This window comes from Cynocephalus volans, chromosome 11, assembly GCF_027409185.1.
Source record: "Cynocephalus volans isolate mCynVol1 chromosome 11, mCynVol1.pri, whole genome shotgun sequence".
NCBI classification, from domain to species: Eukaryota; Metazoa; Chordata; class Mammalia; order Dermoptera; family Cynocephalidae; genus Cynocephalus; species Cynocephalus volans.
The window spans coordinates 62653350-62673810 of record NC_084470.1 but is presented as its reverse complement, the minus strand read 5'-3'; the positions used below and the strand labels follow the sequence as shown (position 1 = coordinate 62673810).

Sequence of the window (20461 nt, the reverse complement as noted above, 5' to 3'; positions counted from 1 at the left end):
GCTAGGATCTGAAAAACTAATATACTAGTGTAGTTGACTCCTCACTAAGCTTATATTCAATTTTGTTTGGAGCCCAACTACTTGGGTTTGAATTCAGGTTCTGCTTTTTCCTGGCTGTGTAAACCTGGGGCAAGTTATTTAACCTCTCTTTAAGTTCATATTCCTTATCTACAAAATGGACTTGATACACTCTGGTTTCTCTTCAGATCGTATAAATCTTTCGCCTTTTACAAAATGGACTTGATAATCATACCTACCTCATTATATTGTTAGGAAGATTAAAACTGAATTAATATATGAAGAGCATTTAATTAAAACAGTGTCTAACAGAGCTAACATTCATTGAGTGTTTAGTATTTTTAATACCTAATATGACTGAACTTTTATAATATGTTTGGCTGTACCAAGGGAAAAACTCATCTATACATGTACGTGAATATATATATGTACACACACATATACTTACATATAAGACCATTTGTCTAATTTATCTGTTAATTGCATGTACAGGTTTTTGATGAGAAGTACTTTCTGGTAGAAATGGATGACTTGCGACCAGAGGACCACGTGCGGAGATCCTTTGTGTGCCATGTTGACAGTCCTGGCATCTTCCCTGTGCAGTGGAGTCTGAAGAATGGCCTAAACATCAGCCCCCCTCCAGGTCCACATTCACTGTCTTCTGGGTTATTCCTTAGGAGCTTTTTCTTGAAATGAGGTGTGTCAGATCCTACTGCCTAGATCATTTGTGTCTCTCTTCATGCCCCAGCCTGTCCCTAAATTTTTGGAATTGAGATAAGTATAAATGAAGGTCTAAATTCCATACGTATTTACATACTTGAAAATTATAAATCAAACTAAAAAACTGTTAAATGGAGTGTGTTCTGTCCTCATACTTTGACACCTGTATCTTCATCACCACCTGGAAAGCCAGATTCACACCTGGGTTCTGTGCTGGCTCTATATTGTGTCTGTTGGGAGGGGACAGAGGAGTGGGCTAGGATGCACAGTGAGCGTTGGGAACTGCCTTGTGAGAAGAGGCGTTAGGGCCAGAGCTAGAAGGTAGATTATTGATAATTTTAAAGTGTCTGGGCCTTATCATTGAAGGAGACTCTTCAGAAGGCAGTTTATAGTCAAGAGTATGATTTAGGCTGTAGGTAGGAAATTAACAGCTTATTTTCCTGTTGTTTGCAACTCTGTAAAATATAATCTTTGACATTTTTTTTTTTTTTTTTTTTAGTCGTTTTTGTGACGGGTCCGGCCCAGTGAGCGCACCAGCCATCCCTATATAGGATCCAAACCCGCGGCAGGAGTGCTGCTGCGCTCCGAGCACCGCACTCTCCTGAGTGCACCACGGGGTCGGCCCAATTTTTGACATTTTAATCAAGGCTCTTAATTGACATTTTAATCAAGGCTCTTAATATGATTTAGTTGAGCTTTACTGAAATTAAACATTTTTTTAAGTTAGAATATCTAGAAAATTTAAGGTGTTTATCTGATTTTTTTATATCAGCAAATGAGACCATTTGATTGGTGGTCTATGTATACTTTATTAGTAGGCTTTTGGTGAAACACAGCTTGACTTTCTAAATGGTGACTGCTGGAATACTGGGCTGGAAGTACTCTTTTGTGTTAACAAGGGTCATGAACTCAGAACCTTTTGCCCTGCATTCAGTCTTCATTCATCCAACAAACATTTATGGAATGTTTGCTATGAGCTAGGCATTGAGCTTATCACTGGGGAGACAAAAATGAGTACAACTCAGTCCCTTCAAGGGACAGAAACACTAACAGAACTTCCCAGGTTCTTTATCCCTGAACAAAGTATAGGGTGCCTGGTGGGAGGGTGTAGTGTGGAATACCTACAGGAGGACATTCTTGATTTGCAGGAAGGCTCTGGACATCCCAAATTCTTTATCCTGCTTGCCACCTTTATGTGTAAAGGAAAAACCAATTATTAAAGAAATTGGAACTTTCATCATTGTCACAGACAAATCAACTGTCTTTATAGATATAGAGAAGGTAGATTATATAATTGAAAATGGTAGAAAATGTACTGTCAAGATATTGTTGGGGGCAAAGGGAGAACGTGGTACCATTTGCAGTTGGGCGGGCAAGGTGATTGCAGGGGCTGTTTGGCTGTAGAAGGGCATAGTCTTAAGTAGATATTTGTGAGATATTAAGCTCTGTGTAGGCAGAGAGCAGAGAGCAACTCTGGCACAGCAGGCAGTTGGGCTCCGCCCAGCTCCTTGCACACAGATGGTGCAGAGTCAAGGCATCAGATTGGAGATGCTTCTAACCTTTGTAGAGTTAAGTGAGGAGTTAAGCTCAATTTTTTTTCTGAAATGAATTCATGATTCAGGTTATAAAAGAGCATTGAGATTCTATAGCACGTGAATCTGAAAACAGTGCTGAAAGCATTGTATCAGTAGTAGCTAAGACATGTTTAAGGAAATAGCTTTATCAAAGAAAAAATTCTTCTCTGACTAAATTGTACTATTTGCTGTTTCTTTTCCATCAGAGCCTAAGTCCTAGTAAAACTGATAATAAGACTGGATTTACATGTACAAATTGAATCCAGTCATAACTGTCTTAAATCCTTTTGGTAAATTGCCAGCAAGTAATCATGTAAAATATTGCTCAAAATAAATGCCTAGTTTGGAATTTCAAAGTTTTAAGATTTGTCCAAAGAATTTCATTGTGGTGTTATAGTTGGCCAGAGTTGCTCTATTTTAGAAAATTAACAATGCTTTGGATTTATAGAGTGTTTTTCCCCCTCTCTAAATCAAAATCCTCAAATGAGCAACATTGGAAGTTGTGGGTAGACACCTGGCAGAGTGGTAAAGCCAGGCAAGCATATGTGGTGTGAATCATTGTTCCTTTGTTCCCACCTAGGCTACCCAAGCCAGGACTTTGATTGGGCCGACTACCTCAAACAGTGTGGTGCTGAAGCTGCTCCCCAGAAGTGCTTCCCTCCGGTGAGAACCCCTCATGGCCACTGCTTCAGAGCTGTAGTGACTGCTGTGCTTCCCTTGCTTTTTATGATTATTAATCTGGAGTTAATTATCTCACTCAACCCAGATAACACCTTGTTGATGGTAATAAAATGGTCCTAAGAAAAATACATTTACTGCAGAAGTTAGTTAATTTGCTAATTAAGTTAGTTTTGCAAGTTTATTGGTTTCATTTTTTCTTAGCTAAAATTATGTGAATTTGAAATTTTATTTCATAATTATTTTTGATGGTTCAGTAATATGAAAAAATTGAAATATTAAGTGGAGAAAAATTGTTAAGCTTATTTAAAAATACTTTTATCCAAATAATACATGAATGTGGTTTAAAAAAAACAAATAGCACGAAAAGGCTTAGAACGTAAAACAATCGTCCCTGCCCTATCCCTTTCCATGGTCTCCTTGCCCAGAAATAGTCACTTCCTGTTCTTCTCACTGTAATTCTGGTATCTATACTTCTTCATTTGCAAAATAATATGCTACTTTTTGAGTCAATTTTAGACACGTCTGTTGGTTCTATATTATGGTAAATAAGCATTTAGCTATTTTACATTACCTTTCCCCTCTGTCTTACTCTTCCTTTAGAGTATATTTCAATTTTTGGTTAAATCTGAATTGAGTTTTTACATTGGTATATGCATTAAAAGATTATCCACAGCTGAATACTGTAGTATTTTATGATTATTTTCTGTTTTTAGTTGTCTTCAAGTTAATGATTGCCTTGTTTTTCATTTGCTTAATTTCTTTGTATCTGTTGTTAGTTCTTCTTAACCTTCCAGTAACTTCTCATTACTATTTCCACAAAGGCAATCACATCAGGAAATTTGTCATTCCTATTATTTTTTGTAGAGACATCCTTCCTACTCTGCCTGGATGGGTTGCTCTCTAGGCTTGCCATGTAGTTTTAATCATGCAACTGCCCTTTAGAATCACCCAGAGAATTGCCCTCTCCCTTTTCTTATGATTTGGGGTCCCCTGTTTTGTATATCTCATGGCCTCCTGTTTTTTGGTTTGCTCCCTTGTTTTGATGGAGCCTGTCTCTCAGTAGCTTCCTGAATCAGAGTGCAAGGGAGGTAAATTTTTGTAGACACTGTGTGCAGATAGTCCTCGACTGTAGTTTGACTTATGATTTTTGACTTTACAATGGTATGAAAAGTGGTATGCATTCAGTAGAAACCATACCGTACAACCATTCTGTTTTTCAATTTTCAGTACAGTATTCAATAAATTACATGAGATATTCAACACTTTGAGATATTCAAAACATTGTCTTAGATGATTTTGCCATCTGTAGTCTAATATGTGTTCTGAGCACGTTTAAGATAGCTAGGCTAAGCTGTGAGGTTCCTTAGGCCAGGTGTATTAAATGCATTTTTAGCTTATACTATTTTCAACTTATGATGAGTTTATTGGGACCAACCCCATTGTAAGTCAAGGAGCATCTGTATTTGAAAATGTCTTCACTCTAGTAACTAGATTCATAGTTTGGCCCAATATGGAATTTTACATTGGGAGTTACTTTACTTGAGCATTTTGAAAACATCACTCACTTGTTTTCTGCCTTCTAGCATTGCTGTTGAGAAGTTGAAAGCCATTCCTAGTCTTTATCTAAAAAAGTGACCTGCCTTTTTTTCCTCTCTGGAAGGTTATAAACTCTTTTTGTCACCATTTTTCACAGTGAAGAGCCTTGATGTGGCCCTGTTTTCATCCATTGTGCTGGGTTCTCAGTGGCCACTTTCTCTCTGGTCACTCATGCCTTTCTGTGCTGGGAAATTTTCTTGAATCACTTCTTTGATTTTTCTTCCTTCCGTTTTCTCTCTTATTTCTTTCTGGAATTTATTTATTTATTATTTGATATTGGCCCTTTGGACCAAACCTCTACTTTTTGTACCTTTTTCTCTTTTTCTTTTCGTTTTGCTTTCTGGAAGATTTCCTAAACTTTATCTTTCAACCATTCTTTTGGGTTTTTAATTTTTGATATCATGTTTTTTATTTTTATTTTCTGGAACTATTTCTCTTCTCTGAATAGTTCTTTATTTTTAATAGGTATTCTCAACTTCATCTGACATGTGAGGAAACTGAGGCAAAAAGAGATTACACAGCTTGAGCAAGGTCATACAGGTAGCAATGATGCAGGAATATCTGACCTCAAAGACTGTACTGCCTGTACCACCAAGAAAGGCAGACGTTTTCCCTCTGCTTCGTTAAAAAACAAAACAAAGCAAGATAAATTTATAGCTTTAAGGTGAACCTAGGGATTAAACACTACTTGAAAGGGTCTTCCAGGTGAGCACGAGTTAATTCTGAGTGTTAATCCAGTAAATGGATCTGATTCATTCATTTTCTAGTCAATTTCTCAGCATGAATTTAAGGAGAACATGAAGCTTGAGGCTGTGAACCCTCTTCTCCCCGAAGAAGTGTGCATTGCCACTGTTACGGCAGTACGAGGCTCCTACCTGTGGCTCCAGCTGGAGGGTGAGCACCAGCACTCCTGAAAAGGCTTCCTGTGATCACTGTCCTTTGCTCTTCCTGTTTACTCCTGTAATGTGGCTTATTAAACATAATGGATTAGTTAAATACAGATCTTGTTCAGAGACTTCTAATTTGAAATACATGCTTCTAAGCTGAAAATTTATTTTCCTGTCCTTGGCTTTCAAATTGTAGGAAATGGATGTGAATAAAAAACCTTTCTTATAGAGTCCTCTATTTTCTTTAAGGGGATAAGTCATATAGCTTATATTTTGATGTGACCAAATTATATGAGCATGAGCATTAATGCCTAGTTTATTGAAGAGAGAATATTTTGGGTGCCTCAGACCAATAGAAGCAAATAGTATATAAAGTAGAAATAATAATATATTATGATAAAAGTAATATTCAATGATTGTTCAGGTTTGTGGATGGAAGGCACTTTGTTAGTACTCAATGCTGCAATTACTGCATATATCCCAAGTTTATACCCTGCTGCTAAATATACTCTGAGAAGGTACCTGCTGTTTCTGATTTGTTGAATTGGCATTTAACACAGATTTCAAGGACAATTAAATGTAGACTTTTATGCAACGCCTGCTAAGCAACCTGCCAAATCACTTTGTGATTTGAATTCACCATTCTACTGTCTGACTTATTCCTGGAGTACCAGATATTCTCATCAAGCAGAACTGTCATTCTTGCCTTTCAGTTTCCAATTATTTCAAGGAATTAACTATGATATTTATTGTTGCTTTGTGTTGCTTTGCCCCCCACGGATTTGTCACCCCACTTCCCCTGGGTGACGGAGATGCCAAGGATTACTCAAAGCCCATCTCTACTGAGCAGTGAGAGGCCCCGAAGTGGTTAATCTCCTTTTGGGATGCTCAAACAAGAGCCATCCCTTCCTTGGGATATTAACGCCAAATTGGGGTTCTCTTCCTGCATTTATTTTCCAGACCAGGAAGTTACAGGAAGAGACATAGGTGGGGTTATAGTTTAACAGTATAGGCTGGTAACTTTCAGTGAAATAAGCCAGATGACATTCCAGTAAGGCAATTAAGTGGTCCTATCAACAACAGTTTGATCTTAGCAAACATTCCTTCTTAACAGCAATTTTCAGTATCTTTACATAACAATCAGTAACTAGTCTGTCTTTGAGCCAGCAACCTTGCTGTGCCACAAATCTTTATCTTAAACCAGAGACTTATACCCTGAGGGAAATTTCCTGTCTTTGCAAGGTCAATATTTGAAATGGCAAGGCTTTGGAAAACCAGGCCCTGTGAAGTACATTTGCTTTATAGTATATTCCACAATTTATTAACCATCTGAATGATACCAGTGGTAGTTCTAGTTGCTTCTTTGCTATTCCCTAGCTAAGGGTCACCCTGTATATTCACTACCTGTTTTGGATCTTACGTAATTATGTATGGGGACAGTTTCCTTTTTTTCGTAATGTTTATCATGCATGAAAAAGTATGACTTTGTGTAAAAAATACTTGCTCAAGAGACTTATGTCTGTATTATTGCAACAGTAGAACATTGTCTAGAAAGTATTTTATAAACAAGGTTATTTAATGGTCTAAAAAAGTTGTTTTTTAAAAAATCTAAACAGGTTCTAAGAAGCCTATACCCGAATGTATTGTGAGTGTGGAATCCATGGATATATTTCCTTTGGGCTGGTGTGAAACCAACGGCCACCCCCTTAGCACTCCTCGCCGAGCACGAGGTATCTGTCTATTTCTGGGTCAGAGTGTTGATTGTTAAATATTTTGTTGTGTGGCTACTACCAATTAGGATGAATTTCAGAGAAAAACAAAATGACTTTCTGGCTATCCATTCCTGCATAGGAAATTACTTCTTGAAACAAACATTTATCATCTCTTAGTTTCTGTGGGATCTGGGTACAACTTAGGTGAGTCCTCTGGATCTGAGTCTCTCACAGGCTGCAATCAAGGTGTTAGCCAGGACTGTAGTCATCTCCAGGCCCAACCAGGGGAGGATTTGTTCCCAAGTTTACTCAGATGATTATTGGCAAGTGTCTTAGTTTATTCTGGCTGCTATAACAAAATACCATAGACTGGGTAATCTATAAATAATAGAAATTTGTTTCTTATAGTTCCATAGGCTGGAAAGTCCAAGATCAAGGTGTCAGCAGATTCAGTGTTTGGCGAGGACCTGTTTCCTGGTTTAAGATGGTACCATCTCACTGTGTCCTCACATGCTGAAACAAATTTCTAGGTCTCTGGAGTCTTTTTGATAAGGGCACTAATCCTAATCATGAGGGCCATGCCCTCATGATCTAATCACCTTCCAAAAGCCATACCTCCTGACACCAACACATTGGTGATTTGTTTTCAATATGAATTTTGGGGGTCATGAATGTTCAGACCACAGCAGGGCTGTTGGACTGAGGGCCTTAACTCCTTGCTGGCTGTCGACTGGAGGACACCCTTAGTTCCATGTCTCATGGGCCTCTCCACAGGATAGCTTACAGCATGGCAACTAGCTTTTATCAGATTAAGGAAGATAGAGAGCAAGAGAGTTTGAACAAGATGGAAGCCAGAGTCTTTGTAACCTAATCTTGAAAGTTACACCTCACCTCAGAGTCCATCCATGTTTGTAGTATATATTAGTACTTTATTCCTTTATATAGCTGTATTAGTCTGTTTCTGTTGCTTATAACAAAATATCTGAAACTGGGTGATTTATAGAGAAAATGAAATTTATTGCTTACAGTTTCTGAGCCTGAGAAGTCCAAAGTCCATCTGGTGGTGGTGATAGTGACCCAGGGGTCTCACGTTGCAAGATGGTGGAAGCAGAAAAAGCAGAGAGAGAAAGACAGACTCTCTTCTCTCATTTAAAACCCTCAGAACCACACCCCTGGCCACCATTTTTAATCCATTCACTACAGCCTGGCCCTGCAATCTAATCTCCTCTTCAAGGCTCCACCTTTCAATTACCGTAATAGGATTTCCCACCCTCTTAACAGTCACAGTGGGGGCCAAGTTTCTAATACATAAAACTTGGGGGACACAATTTAAGCTTCAGTGAGTTTTGGGTGGGCATAATTCAATCTACTGCAATAGCCGAATAATATTTTATTGTATGGACATACCACATTTTGTTTACGCATTTGTCAGTTGATAAGACATTTGGGTTGTTTCATTCTTTGACTATTATGAATAATGCTCCTATAAATGCTGGTGTACAGGTTTTTATGTGGACATATGTTTTCATTTCTCTTAGGTATATACCCAGGAGTGGAATTGCTGAGTCATATGTTGAAAAGTCATTGGCTAATCCAATATTATGAAGATTTTCTCCCATGTTTTTCTTTAAGAGTTTTATAGTTTTATCAGCACCACACTAAGAGTTTTATAGTTTTAGCTCTTACATTTAGATCTTTGATCCATTTTGAGTTAATTTTTATACATGATGTAAGGTAAGGGTTCAACTTCATTCATGTGGATATTCAGTTTTCCCAGCACTGTTGGTTGAAGACTGTCCTTTTCCCATTGAATGGTCTTGACACCCTTGTCAAATCAGCTTTTCTTTTGAATATCTGTCTTTGTTTAGAAAATATTTGTAGGAGTTGATTGATCCTAGAAGCCTTGAAAATATTATTTTTGCTCTTTGTATGAAGATCCCTACCCAGAAAATGTGCCTTAGTCTAGATATTCAGATACACTAATTTTTAATACTTGCCAGTTTTATATACACAGAACCAGGTTTTAAATATGCTAGTATAAGCTTAGAATTTTTCCTTTGTCTTTTATTTTTCTTGGCATTTATATATTTTTTCTTCTTTACAGTACATAAACAGAGGAAAATTGCAGTAGTTCAACCAGAAAAACAGTAAGTAATGTAATAGTATGTCTGAACAGTTGACATTTGAAAGTTAGACTCTCTAGAAAAAGAATTAATTATTTCAGAGCATATATCATGTTATTTTCTCAGATAGAAGCATAATCTTTTAATTCAACTTTCCATAGTTTATATACTTTTCCTTACAATATATGCATTTTCTAAAATGACATTATATACAAAAGGGTAAAATGCATTCTAAAGATATTCCCCAAATTGAGATTTCTTTGGCTTTTAGAGCCTGAAGTCATTTGAATGAAAAAAAGGAACAGTCCCCTGCTGGCATTTGTTAACGAAGAGCAAATATTGTAAATCGGGAAATGATTTGTCACAGTGGAAAAAAACTTGAGGGAGACAACAGCTCTAAAAGAAAAGACACAGGCTGGCCCGTGGCTCACTTGGTAGAGTGCGGTGCTGATAACACCAAGGCCACGGGTTCAGATCCTATATACGGATGGCCGGTTTGCTCACTGGCTGAGCGTGGTGCTGACAACACCAAGCCAAGGGTTGAGATCCCCTTACTGGTCATCTTTAAAAAAAAAAAAAGAAAAGATACACTCAAAGGAGTGACTTTGTGCCCATCAAGAAACTCATTGTAGCATATCATCACACACAACTTCTGAGAAGCACTTAATTTGTGGTACCTTAAATCTTTAAAAATGCAAAAATGTATGTGTGTATATGTGTGTTTTTAAACATTGGGTTTTGAATTATATATTAGTCTTCTCAGGCTTTCGTAACAAAGTTTCACAGACTGGGTGGCTTAAACCACAGAAATTTATTTTTTCACATTTTGGAGGCTGGAATTCCGAGATCAAGGTGCCAGTTGAGTTGGTTCCTGGTGGCTCTCCTCCTGGCTTACAGATGTCTCCTTTTGGCTGTGTCCTCACATGGTGGAGATATCTATCTGCCTATCTCTCACTCTCTCTCTCTTCCTCTTTATCTCTCTTTCTCTTTCTCTTCTTATAAGGCAACCAGTCCTGTCAGATTAGGGCTCTACCCTGATGACCTCATTTAATCTTAATTACCTCCCAAAAGCCCTATCTCCAATTCCAGTTACATTGAGGGTTAGGGCTCCAACATACGAATTTTGCGGGGACAGTTCTATCTATAGCATATTTTATAACTACCTTATGTATAATTTATAACGGCCTTTGTAGCTATGTGGGTAATGGAACTGATAGTAGAAGTGGAGAGAAAGGCCATAGAATTTTATCCCTGGTAGAGAAGTGAGATAACAATGACAAAAACCTGACCTTGGATTTTTCCTTGACTTAGTTGTCAAGACTGATCCAAAGCTTTAGTCAAGAAGCATTCCAAGATTGCATTCCAGCAATCTTTTAGTGATTGCTGCATACAGAATAAGTCTCTGGGCTTTTAAAATAACATAATTAGTCTTTAATTTTGAAACTGATGAAAGCAGAAAATAGACCCTGTGTAAGAAATGTTTCTGATCTGTGACAGTTGAAAAAATGAATAGTTTACTTGTGGTTTAAGAATCCCACAAGAAATTGTGTAATTTCTTGCTCACATGAATGGAAGGAAAGTTTGTTTGAACATACAGCATCACACTGCTCTCTGTAGACTGTCCATTGGCTCATTAGACCCTGTACATAGTTTTAATTAATAAATTTTGGGGACGGGTGTGGCTGCCCACTACAAGGATGGAACCCCAGATCTTGGTGTTATCAGCGCCATGCTCTAATCAACCGAGCTAATCTGCCAGCCCAACTGTACATAGTTTTAAAAGCAGGTGCTAGTTTAAAAAAAAAAAAAAAAAAAAGTATGATCAAAGAAATATCTTCCATTATAAATTTTGCAGCCTGCCACATTTTCTTTCTTCTTAGATTTGAAGGAAACTAACCCTCACACTTATCTTAAGGATTATCTCACCATTTTGCTGTCTTTTCTTGACCCAGAGTACCATCCTCAAGGACTGTCCATGAGGGCCTGAAGAATCAGGAGCTGAACTCCATAGACTCAGGTATAATTGTATGTAATCTTATGGAAAAGAGGACCCTTAGTTTCTTTTAATGGGCTACATCTGAAAATAACTTAAACAATACACTTGATTTATAGGATGTGGCTTCATAGAGGAGTCTCTTAATTGTATACCTCAGAGTTCTAACTGTCTATGATGTATTTAGTTTAATAATCATCTCTAGGCTGATATTTTTGCCCATTTCTGATAATTGTAGCTATTCTTTGCTGATCACCTGTTGTGTGTCAGAGGCTCTGGAGGTTGATATTAACACCCCTGACTTTAGGTAAAGAACCTGAGGCTTTCCAGGCAGTGCTCTTTTTTAAGGTGGGTGGTTGAGAGGTGGGGTTTATTCTTTTTTAAACCCTTTTTATCATATGCACATTTTGTATATAAATTTCACAATTATAAAAATAAAGCACTGGAAAAACAGATTGTCCCAAAGGCAATGCCTGATAAACGAGACAAGGATCCTTGCTTGGAGGTTCAAGCCTTTTGTCCAGAGGTCTCTGTGGAACTACTCTTGACTTCCCCTGTGCTTGTTGTATAATGCTGTGTGTATTCTAGCACAGATTGGGCATTCAGATGAGACTTACTAAATGCCTAGAAAAGAAACCACGGTTCAGAGAGGCCATATAGCTTATAAGTAGAAGGGCCAGAATCAGAACTCAAATCTTTGTCAAGTTCAAAACCTGCTCTTTCGTCTCTTCCATCCACTATCTTTTCATGACATCATTTATACAGAGGATCAGAGCTGTGTAGCTTCTTCTTTCTGATGCATTGCTGGCTATTCTAATGCTTACTGAAACTACATAATAAAGACATTAGTATCTCCTACATGACCTCAGCCAGGGCTTTTTGGTTTGGGTTTTATCATAGGTCAGGCTTCCTGGAAAACAGTCTGAGACTTCGGTATTTGCATGTAAGAGTTTCATTGGGGAGTGTTTTGGGGAACAGCTCCTGGAAGGAGTAAAGGAAGTGGGATTGGGCAGAGAGAGAAGTTGAACCACAATGCAGTCACAACAGAAGTTTCTTCTAGTCTTAACAAGGAGCCTTGGAGCTGATATAGCCACTCAGAGTTGTCCCTAATTTAGGCATGGTGGTCACCCCTTATTGACCAGTTATTGGAAGTGGGCTGCTGCTCCCTTCCCACCTCACAAGGGGTGGGACTTTGGGCAAGGTGGCTCTCTCTGACTGAGGGCAGTCCCTGGCTCAGAGCAATTCTAAGATAGACCTACAAGTGAGCACTGTAAACTGCCAATATTTCCAGCAGCAGGGGCATGAGTGCCTTAATCCTGAAGAGGGGGATCTGGGTGGCAGCATTAAAATGGAAAAGTGGGTGCTGACATGCTGACCACTGTGCCAAGACTACATTTTTTTTTTTTTTTTTTAATTGTGGCTGGCTGGGAAGGGGATCTGAACCCATGACCTTGGTGTTATAAGGCTGAATTCTAACCAACTGAGCTAACCAGCTGGCCCCAAGACTACATTCTTAATTAATGAGAGAACATGAACTTTAGGGTCCTATTGACAGTGGGCAGTGTGCACACGTCTCCTTTCCTTAACATTGGATTAATAGGCAGTATCCATCAGAAAAACCTCTTTCTGGGCCGGCCCGTGGCTCACTTGGGAGAGTGCGGTGCTGATAACACCAAGGCCACGGGTTCGGATCCTATATAGGGATGGCCGGTTAGCTCACTGGCTGAGCGTGGTGCTGACAACACCAAGCGAAGGGTTAAGATCCCCTTACCAGTCATCTTTTAATAAACAAACAAACAAACAAACAAACCTCTTTCTGCTTTCTATCAAAATGAAGATATTTTAGTGTTTTCGAATTTTTTACATTCAATAGCTGAAATGCCAAACACAGTGAAGGGATTTGTAGAAAACCATTACATTGAAATATAGTATTCATATAGAAAAATAGTTGAAGAAAAGGTTCCTAGGCCAAGTTACACCTCATAGTACAAAAAGAATTGAGAGACTTGGTCACAGCATACTTTTAGCCCTCTGAGAAATCCCAGAGATGGGAGAGCTCCCACAGCATCAGAGGCTGCCAGCATGTTAGTTTGGTGGTTTTAAGGAAACACACTGTAGTTCTCAATAACATTCACCATCAATCTCTAGAAATATTCCAGAATAGATTACTGAATCGTTGGTGTTTGAAGACCTAGGAGAGAAATCATTGATCGTTGGGGATCATCATGGGTTCTTGAAGTAGTTCCTCCACTTTCTTTATTGATAGCAGCATGGGGCTCTAGGAAAAAGTTGCATTAACTCTGGAGTTAATTGGCATATAATTCAGGACATTGATTTCAGAGAGAAATAAACTCTGTAAGTAACTATAAGGTAAGTATAAGGTATTTCAATAGCATTCTCAGACAACATGTTAAGCTTCAAAATATGTAATTCTGAACTTTATGTGATGGTGTATATGCTTGGTAGATTTCCCCCAGTAATTCAGCTTTGGAAACATGGGTTAGTGAATGACTTTTCTAATTATTTGTTTCTCTTCATTTCCCAGTTATGATTAATGGAAAATATTGCTGTCCAAAGATCTATTTCAACCATCGTTGCTTCTCAGGGCCATATCTTAACAAAGGGAGAATCGCTGAGCTGCCTCAATGTGTAGGACCTGGGAACTGTGTTCTGGTCCTCAGAGAGGTAAGGTTCTGGTCTAAAGCAAAAGAACTTGGAAATTTCACATCAGTCTCCTAGGCTCATTCATAGACATGACATCGACATGACAACTCTAGATTTTATCAGATATTACTAACTTTCCTCATGTATTGGACAGTGAACTGGGCATGTAATTACTTCTGCTCCCCAGGGAACATTCACTAAGCATTTCTTCATTTAGCAGATACACCTCTGTCAGTGTAGAAAGGTCTTCTGTCAGGCACCACACGAGAACTGTGCAAGAGTGAACTGTGAGATTAGTCTGTGACTGAGAGGCTGTGTGGCATTAACCTAGGAGCCATGACAAAGCTACATATCTGCTGGACTTCCAGTGCTTCCACACCAGGGTGTTGCACTGCAGCTAACAGATGTGAGGATGTATTGAACCTTCTAGCCCTCAGGATGGCAAGGCAGGGTCTGGGGAAGCTGGAGATTCTGGGCCGGATTTCTCCAGCCACAAGAAGCCTTGGCTCTCTATACAGTGTCCCAAACAAATTTAATTTTCTGTGTGTACAATGGTTGGGTAAGCATTTGGGAGCAAGTGCTAGAGTAATTTGAAATTCATAGTGCCTGTTTTTCCCTGACCATAACATTTTGAGTGTTTAAGATCTGATTACTCTCTTATTTGTAACTTTGGGCCTTAGATATTATTATTTTGCTAACATTGTTAGTTAATATGACTAGAATTAATCTCCTAAATGGCCTTAACATTTTAAGGGATAGCAAGAGTGCTTTGGTTCTAATGATCTGCTTTTCTCCTTCCCAACCCATATTTTTGCTTTAAAACCGAGCTCAGGTCCTCACTTTGCTTATCAATGCAGCCTATAAGCCCAGTCGTGTCCTTCGGGAGCTCCAGCTGGACAAAGACTCTGTGTGGCATGGATGTGGGGAAGTCCTAAAAGCCAAGTGAGTAAACTACTCTGCCCTTTTATTTGTCTTTAACAGGTTACAGAATCAATTCTTCTGTGGCTGTCAGAATGCTTATATTTCCTAGGGCAGTGCTTCTTCAACTATTTGTGATGAAGGACCAGGCTTGTTTTCTTTTGTAGATTTCCATCCTGTCATGGATCAGTACATTTATAAAATATGGTAAAAATGAATTACAAGACATATGAAATGTAAAAGATAAAAATGCAAGAAAAAGTTTTATTAGATTCAAGAGACATAAAATTACTCTTTCAAATTACTATGGAAGTTTATAAACATATACTTTTGATTTCTGACATGATCTTGTCATGTGTAGTGATAGTTGGCAGATTGTACGGGTCCTTGGACTACACCCTAAGGATCACTGCCCAGTATAAAGAAAGATTTGATGGCCAGCCCGTGGCTCACTTGGGAGAGTGTGGTGCTGATAACACCAAGGCCAACGGTTCAGATCCCTATTAGGGTGGCCGGTTAGCTCACTTGGGAGAGCGTGGTGCTGACAACACCAAGTCAAGGGTTAAGTTCCTCTTACCAGTCATCTTTAAAAAAAAAAAAAAAAAAAAGATGATGAAAAGTCACTTTTCTTTTTATAGTAGTTAGTGAAATTACTATTTGAAAATCTTAATTTAGAAACAGAAAGCAGGAACTTTATTTAGCTAATTTAAATAACTCAGCTTTTACTTGTCATAACTTACCAGATTTAATTTAAGTACAATATGCAGAACTTCCTTGTTGTTTTCAGAGTCCTCAAACTATAAAGGACATAGAATATCCTAAGAAGCAAAAATATTTTTCAGGTGTATTGATATGATTTTTCTTTTCCCCTGGGTAATCACTAGCCCAATAAATTTGGCATCTGATGTCTTTCAATGGCAGATATAAAGGAAAGAGTTATCGGGCTACTGTTGAGATAGTGAAAACAGCAGATCGGGTGACTGAATTCTGCCGGCAAACCTGCATCAAACTGGAATGCTGTCCCAATCTCTTTGGTCCACGGATGGTTCTAGATAAGTGTTCCGAGAACTGCTCTGTGCTAACAAAGACCAAATACAGTGAGTCATGTTTTTCAAATGTGTTAAGTATAGCATCTGACCATATCTTACATCCTGGAAATTTTTTTTTATTTTGCAGACATTCATATATTTCAAAGGTACACAACTTTTTCTGTAAAGGACCAAATAGTAAATATTTTATGCTGTGGGTCATATGATCTCTGTCACATATTCTTTTCTGTTTTGTTATATTTTTATTTTTTAAGAAGTCTTTTAAAGATGTCAGAACTATTTTCAGCTTGAGGGCTGTACCAAAACAGGCCCATGGGCCAGATTTGGCCATGGGCTCTGGTTTGTCAATTTTTATATATAGCATGTATATAAATTAGCTATTACTTCTAATACGATATGTAACTCACTCATACAGTCTGCAAGTACTTATTAAGTGCCCACTGTGTGCTTCCATGGTTCTAGCACTGGGATACAACAGTAAGGAAAAAAAATTCTTGTCCTCAATGAGTTTACATTTAATGTGGGAGACAGATAATAAACAAGTGGACAAACAGAGAGAGTATGATGGGGAAGAACAGAGAAAGGTAAGCAAGCAAGTAGGAGAGTGAGGAAGGCTAGGAGGTAGGGTGCTACTTATGCAGGTGGGCAGGTAAGTGTTCCTGACAGGTAACAACCTGAAGGAAACTAGAGAGCCATCTGTGCACACAGTTTGGTGGGAGTATCTGGGGAGGGGGTAGCAAGACCATAGGATTGAGTCAGGAGGAGGATGTTTAGTGTCCGTGAAGAGCAGCAGAGAAGCCACAGTAGCTGAGTGTAAATAGAAGAGGTAGTTGCAACTTCATTTTGAACTGTCATAACAATACCTGTTCCCCCTCCTTGCTTATCTTCTTTGTGAAACTGAGGCAGTGGTCATGTAGGATGAAATTTCCAATTAGGAGCCTTGTCACCCAAAAACAAAATTCTGATCCTTCTTTTTCTTAAATCCTACAAGCCCTGATGTCACTTGAGAGAATTAATACAGAGGAAGATTTTGTTAAGTTTGAAAGATTTCTTTTAGGGATCTTTGCCTCTTAAACTTTATCATGCATGCAAATTACCTGAGGATCTTGTTAAAATGGAAGTTCTGACTTATCAGGTCTGTGTATCTGGGGCCTGAGTGTGTATTTCCACCAAGCTCTCAGATGCCGTTGATGATGATGATCCAAGGTCAACACTTAAGATGATGGTCTTCCTAATCAGTATTTGAATTACAAAATCAGATAAGAGTCTAACCTTCTAATTTCTATTTATATTTAAGAGATTGTAAACTCCTTAAGGGCAGAGATTATCTTAGTTTATCATTGTGTCAGACTCAGCACTTAGTTTAGGAAATTGCAATTATTAGGAACTAGGTGAGAAATAGTATATATAAGTACACCACTTTGATCCTTTGGCGGATATGTGGATTTTATTATGCTTTTTGTCTGAATTTATCTTTCATAATGACATAGTTGAAATTAGCCTAGATATTATAAAAGAGAGTCTTTATAATTTTTCTCAGTTAGTATTTTGAGCAATGTCAAATGGATTTATATCCTTTAGAAGAATTTATTTTTTTTGTAGAAAATGATATATTTTGATATTACTTTAATACATAACTTAGAGCTAGAATATATGTTTCATTTTTTGAATTGTCTATATTCTAAAATTTATATGAAAATGCAAAGGCTCTAGAATAGCCAAAAACCGTCCTGAAAAAGAAGAGTAAAGTTGGAAGATTTAATTCTCTGACTTTTTTAACCATAAAGCTATAATAATCAAAAGAGTATGCTACTAAAGCACAGTTAAGTAGAGTGGTGGGACAGAATAGAGGGTCCAGAACTAGAACCAAACTTACATGGTTAAATGATTTTCAACAAGGGTGACAAAGAAATTTAATGGGGGAAAAATTGTTTTCAACAATGACACTGTTACAACTGGATATCCAAAATAAAAATACAGAAACAAGACTCTTTGGTTCCTACCTCATACCGTATACAAAAATTAATTCCAGATGTTACCTAGACCCAAGGTAAAAGCTAAAACTATAAAGCTTTTTGAAGAAAAGAAGGAGAATATCCTCAAGACCTTGGGATAGGTAAAGATTTCTTAGAGAGGTTTCAGAAATACACTAACATAAAGAAGAAAATTAATAAATGAAACATCACCAAAATTAAAAACTTTTGCTCTTTGTATAACATTTTTTAAAAAGGAAAAGATAAGCCTCATCCTTAGACAAAATATTCTTAATTAATATTCTTAATATTCTTAATTCTTTGTTAATTATATCCAACAAAGAACTTCCCTCTAGAATATATTAAGAATTCCCACTACTCAATAATAAAAAGAAGTTTTGAAACTAGGGAGAGCTGGTGGTTGCACGACATTGGAAATACACTAAATACCTCTGAATTGTACACTTTAAAATGGTGAACTGTATGTAAATTATATCTCAGTAAAAAATTTTAAAAAGATAAAAAACAAAAGTTTTTTAATAATGAATAAAAGACTTGAACATCACATCATGAAACAAAATATACAAATGGCCGATAAGCACATGAAAAAGTGCATGATATCATTAGTTGTCAGGGAAATGCAAATTGGAACTACAGTGAGAAATTACTACTGAGCCACTAGACTGGCTAAAATGAAAAAAACTGACTACTACATGTTGGCAAAGGTGTAGAGCAACTAGATCTCTTACATTGCTAGTGGGAGTGTAAAATTTTACATCCATTTTGGAAAACTCTTTGGCAGTTTCCTTAAAAGTTAATCATATACCTACCCTATGACGTAGCAATTTCATTCCCAGGTATCCACAGAAATGAAAACACGACCATTAAAAGCCTTGTACAAGAATGAATGAAACTCAAAAACATTATGCTGAGTGAAAGAAGCTATACACAAAAAAGAACCTACTCAGCTTGTATCGAATGTTGCCATAGAACTCTCATTTCTCTCAGTTATACTTAAAACTGTTGTGTACTTTGTTCAGAGGAATACTAGTCATACTTCTGTAAACTTTACACAATAAAATTTCATTCTGGTTTTTTGAAAAAAAGTAAAGAAAAATTATGTACTGTATGGTTCCATAGAGGCAAAATTACTCAATAGTCACGGAAATCAGAATAGTAGTTGCTTCTGGGGAGAAGGACTGACTAGGAAGAGACCCTGGGAGCTTTCTGGGTTGATAGCGATGTTCTGTATCCTGATAGGGAGGGATTATTCAGGTTTAGACATTTGTCAGTACAAATCAAACTGTACACTTAAGATCTGTTTTTCCATTGTATGGCATTTAAACCTCAATTAAATATAGTATACCTGTTTTCTGCTATGCTAGTAGAATTCCTTGTGATTTCGAGGTGCACAAAAATACTGAAGCTACTTTATTTTTCTTTCTCATCCACATTTAGCACACTATTATGGAAAGAAGAAAAATAAAAGAATTGGGAGGCCACCTGGTGGGCATAGTAACTTAGCTTGTGCCCTGAAAAAAGCCAGTAAGAGGAGAAAGAGGCGGAAAAATGTTTTTGTTCATAAGAAGAAACGCTCCTCTGCGTCTGTTGATAATACCCCAGCGGGATCTCCCCAGGTACGAGATCTGTGAGGTACCTGTAATGTCTAGAAGACAAGTGACCACTGCTTTATAATATGGACACTGAAAGAATACTTGCAGGTCTTTCTAATTCAGATCTCCGGCCAACGTAAGATGGTTTTGTGGCCCAGGAACTGGTTTGTCCTGAATTTCAATGAGACTTCTCTCCTTTTCCTCCAGGGAAGTGGGGGTGAAGATGAGGATGACCCAGATGAAGGGGATGATGATTCCCTAAGTGAGGGCAGTACATCTGAGCAGCAGGATGAGCTACAGGAAGAGTCAGAAATGTCAGAAAAAAAATCATGCTCATCTTCACCTACCCAAAGTGAGATGTCCACATCGCTGCCTCCAGACAGACAAAGGAGAAAAAGAGAGCTTCGTACTTTTTCCTTTTCTGATGATGAAAATAAACCTCCTTCACCAAAGGTACTTTTTAAAAAATAGTTTATTTTTATTCTTTCTTTCTAAAATTTTCCTCTAGAATCTAATTGTTAATGATGCCGTCATTCCACTTCTTTTAATACAGGCTTACGTAGGATTTCCAGGGTCTCTTTTAAAATGACCCCAAATGCAGTGATTTACAAGTGTTTCAAGGTTTATTTGGAGATCAACTACTTAGGAGAAAGTTTCTTTCAGAGTAACTGCTTGTTTTAAGTAAAAAAAAAAAAAAAATGTGCCTCATGGCTAGCTTATTTGTAGCCTGTCATTTAGTTTAGGGAACACTTCCTTTTTAATATTTTTCATAATATGTTTGGTTTTGTAGAGATAAATTATTTATCCTTTTGATTCTGGTTAAACCATTTTGTTTAGCATATTTAATATACACACATACACAAGTTATATGTATACACACTAACAAATGGCAATTTAGTTAGTGTTTTAAAACAGGTTTGCTTTTTTAAAATATTCCAAT

At 37.6% G+C, this 20461-nt stretch overlaps 1 protein-coding gene across 5 annotated transcripts in view; it reads left to right on the top strand.

Annotated features, from left to right (window-relative positions):
• Nucleotides 1–20461, top strand: part of SFMBT1 (Scm like with four mbt domains 1) — a 142849-nt gene that overhangs the window by 119110 nt on the left and 3278 nt on the right. For all 5 annotated transcript variants that reach the window (XM_063114064.1, XM_063114065.1, XM_063114067.1 and 2 more), the window contains 11 exons: nucleotides 511–661; nucleotides 2893–2975; nucleotides 5357–5483; nucleotides 7093–7206; nucleotides 9293–9335; nucleotides 11264–11328; nucleotides 13850–13989; nucleotides 14801–14910; nucleotides 15808–15983; nucleotides 19367–19545; nucleotides 19729–19974. In XM_063114064.1, coding sequence (XP_062970134.1) covers nucleotides 511–661; nucleotides 2893–2975; nucleotides 5357–5483; nucleotides 7093–7206; nucleotides 9293–9335; nucleotides 11264–11328; nucleotides 13850–13989; nucleotides 14801–14910; nucleotides 15808–15983; nucleotides 19367–19545; nucleotides 19729–19974 — 1434 coding nt within the window. The remainder of the gene's footprint in view (nucleotides 1–510; nucleotides 662–2892; nucleotides 2976–5356; nucleotides 5484–7092; nucleotides 7207–9292; nucleotides 9336–11263; nucleotides 11329–13849; nucleotides 13990–14800; nucleotides 14911–15807; nucleotides 15984–19366; nucleotides 19546–19728; nucleotides 19975–20461) is intronic.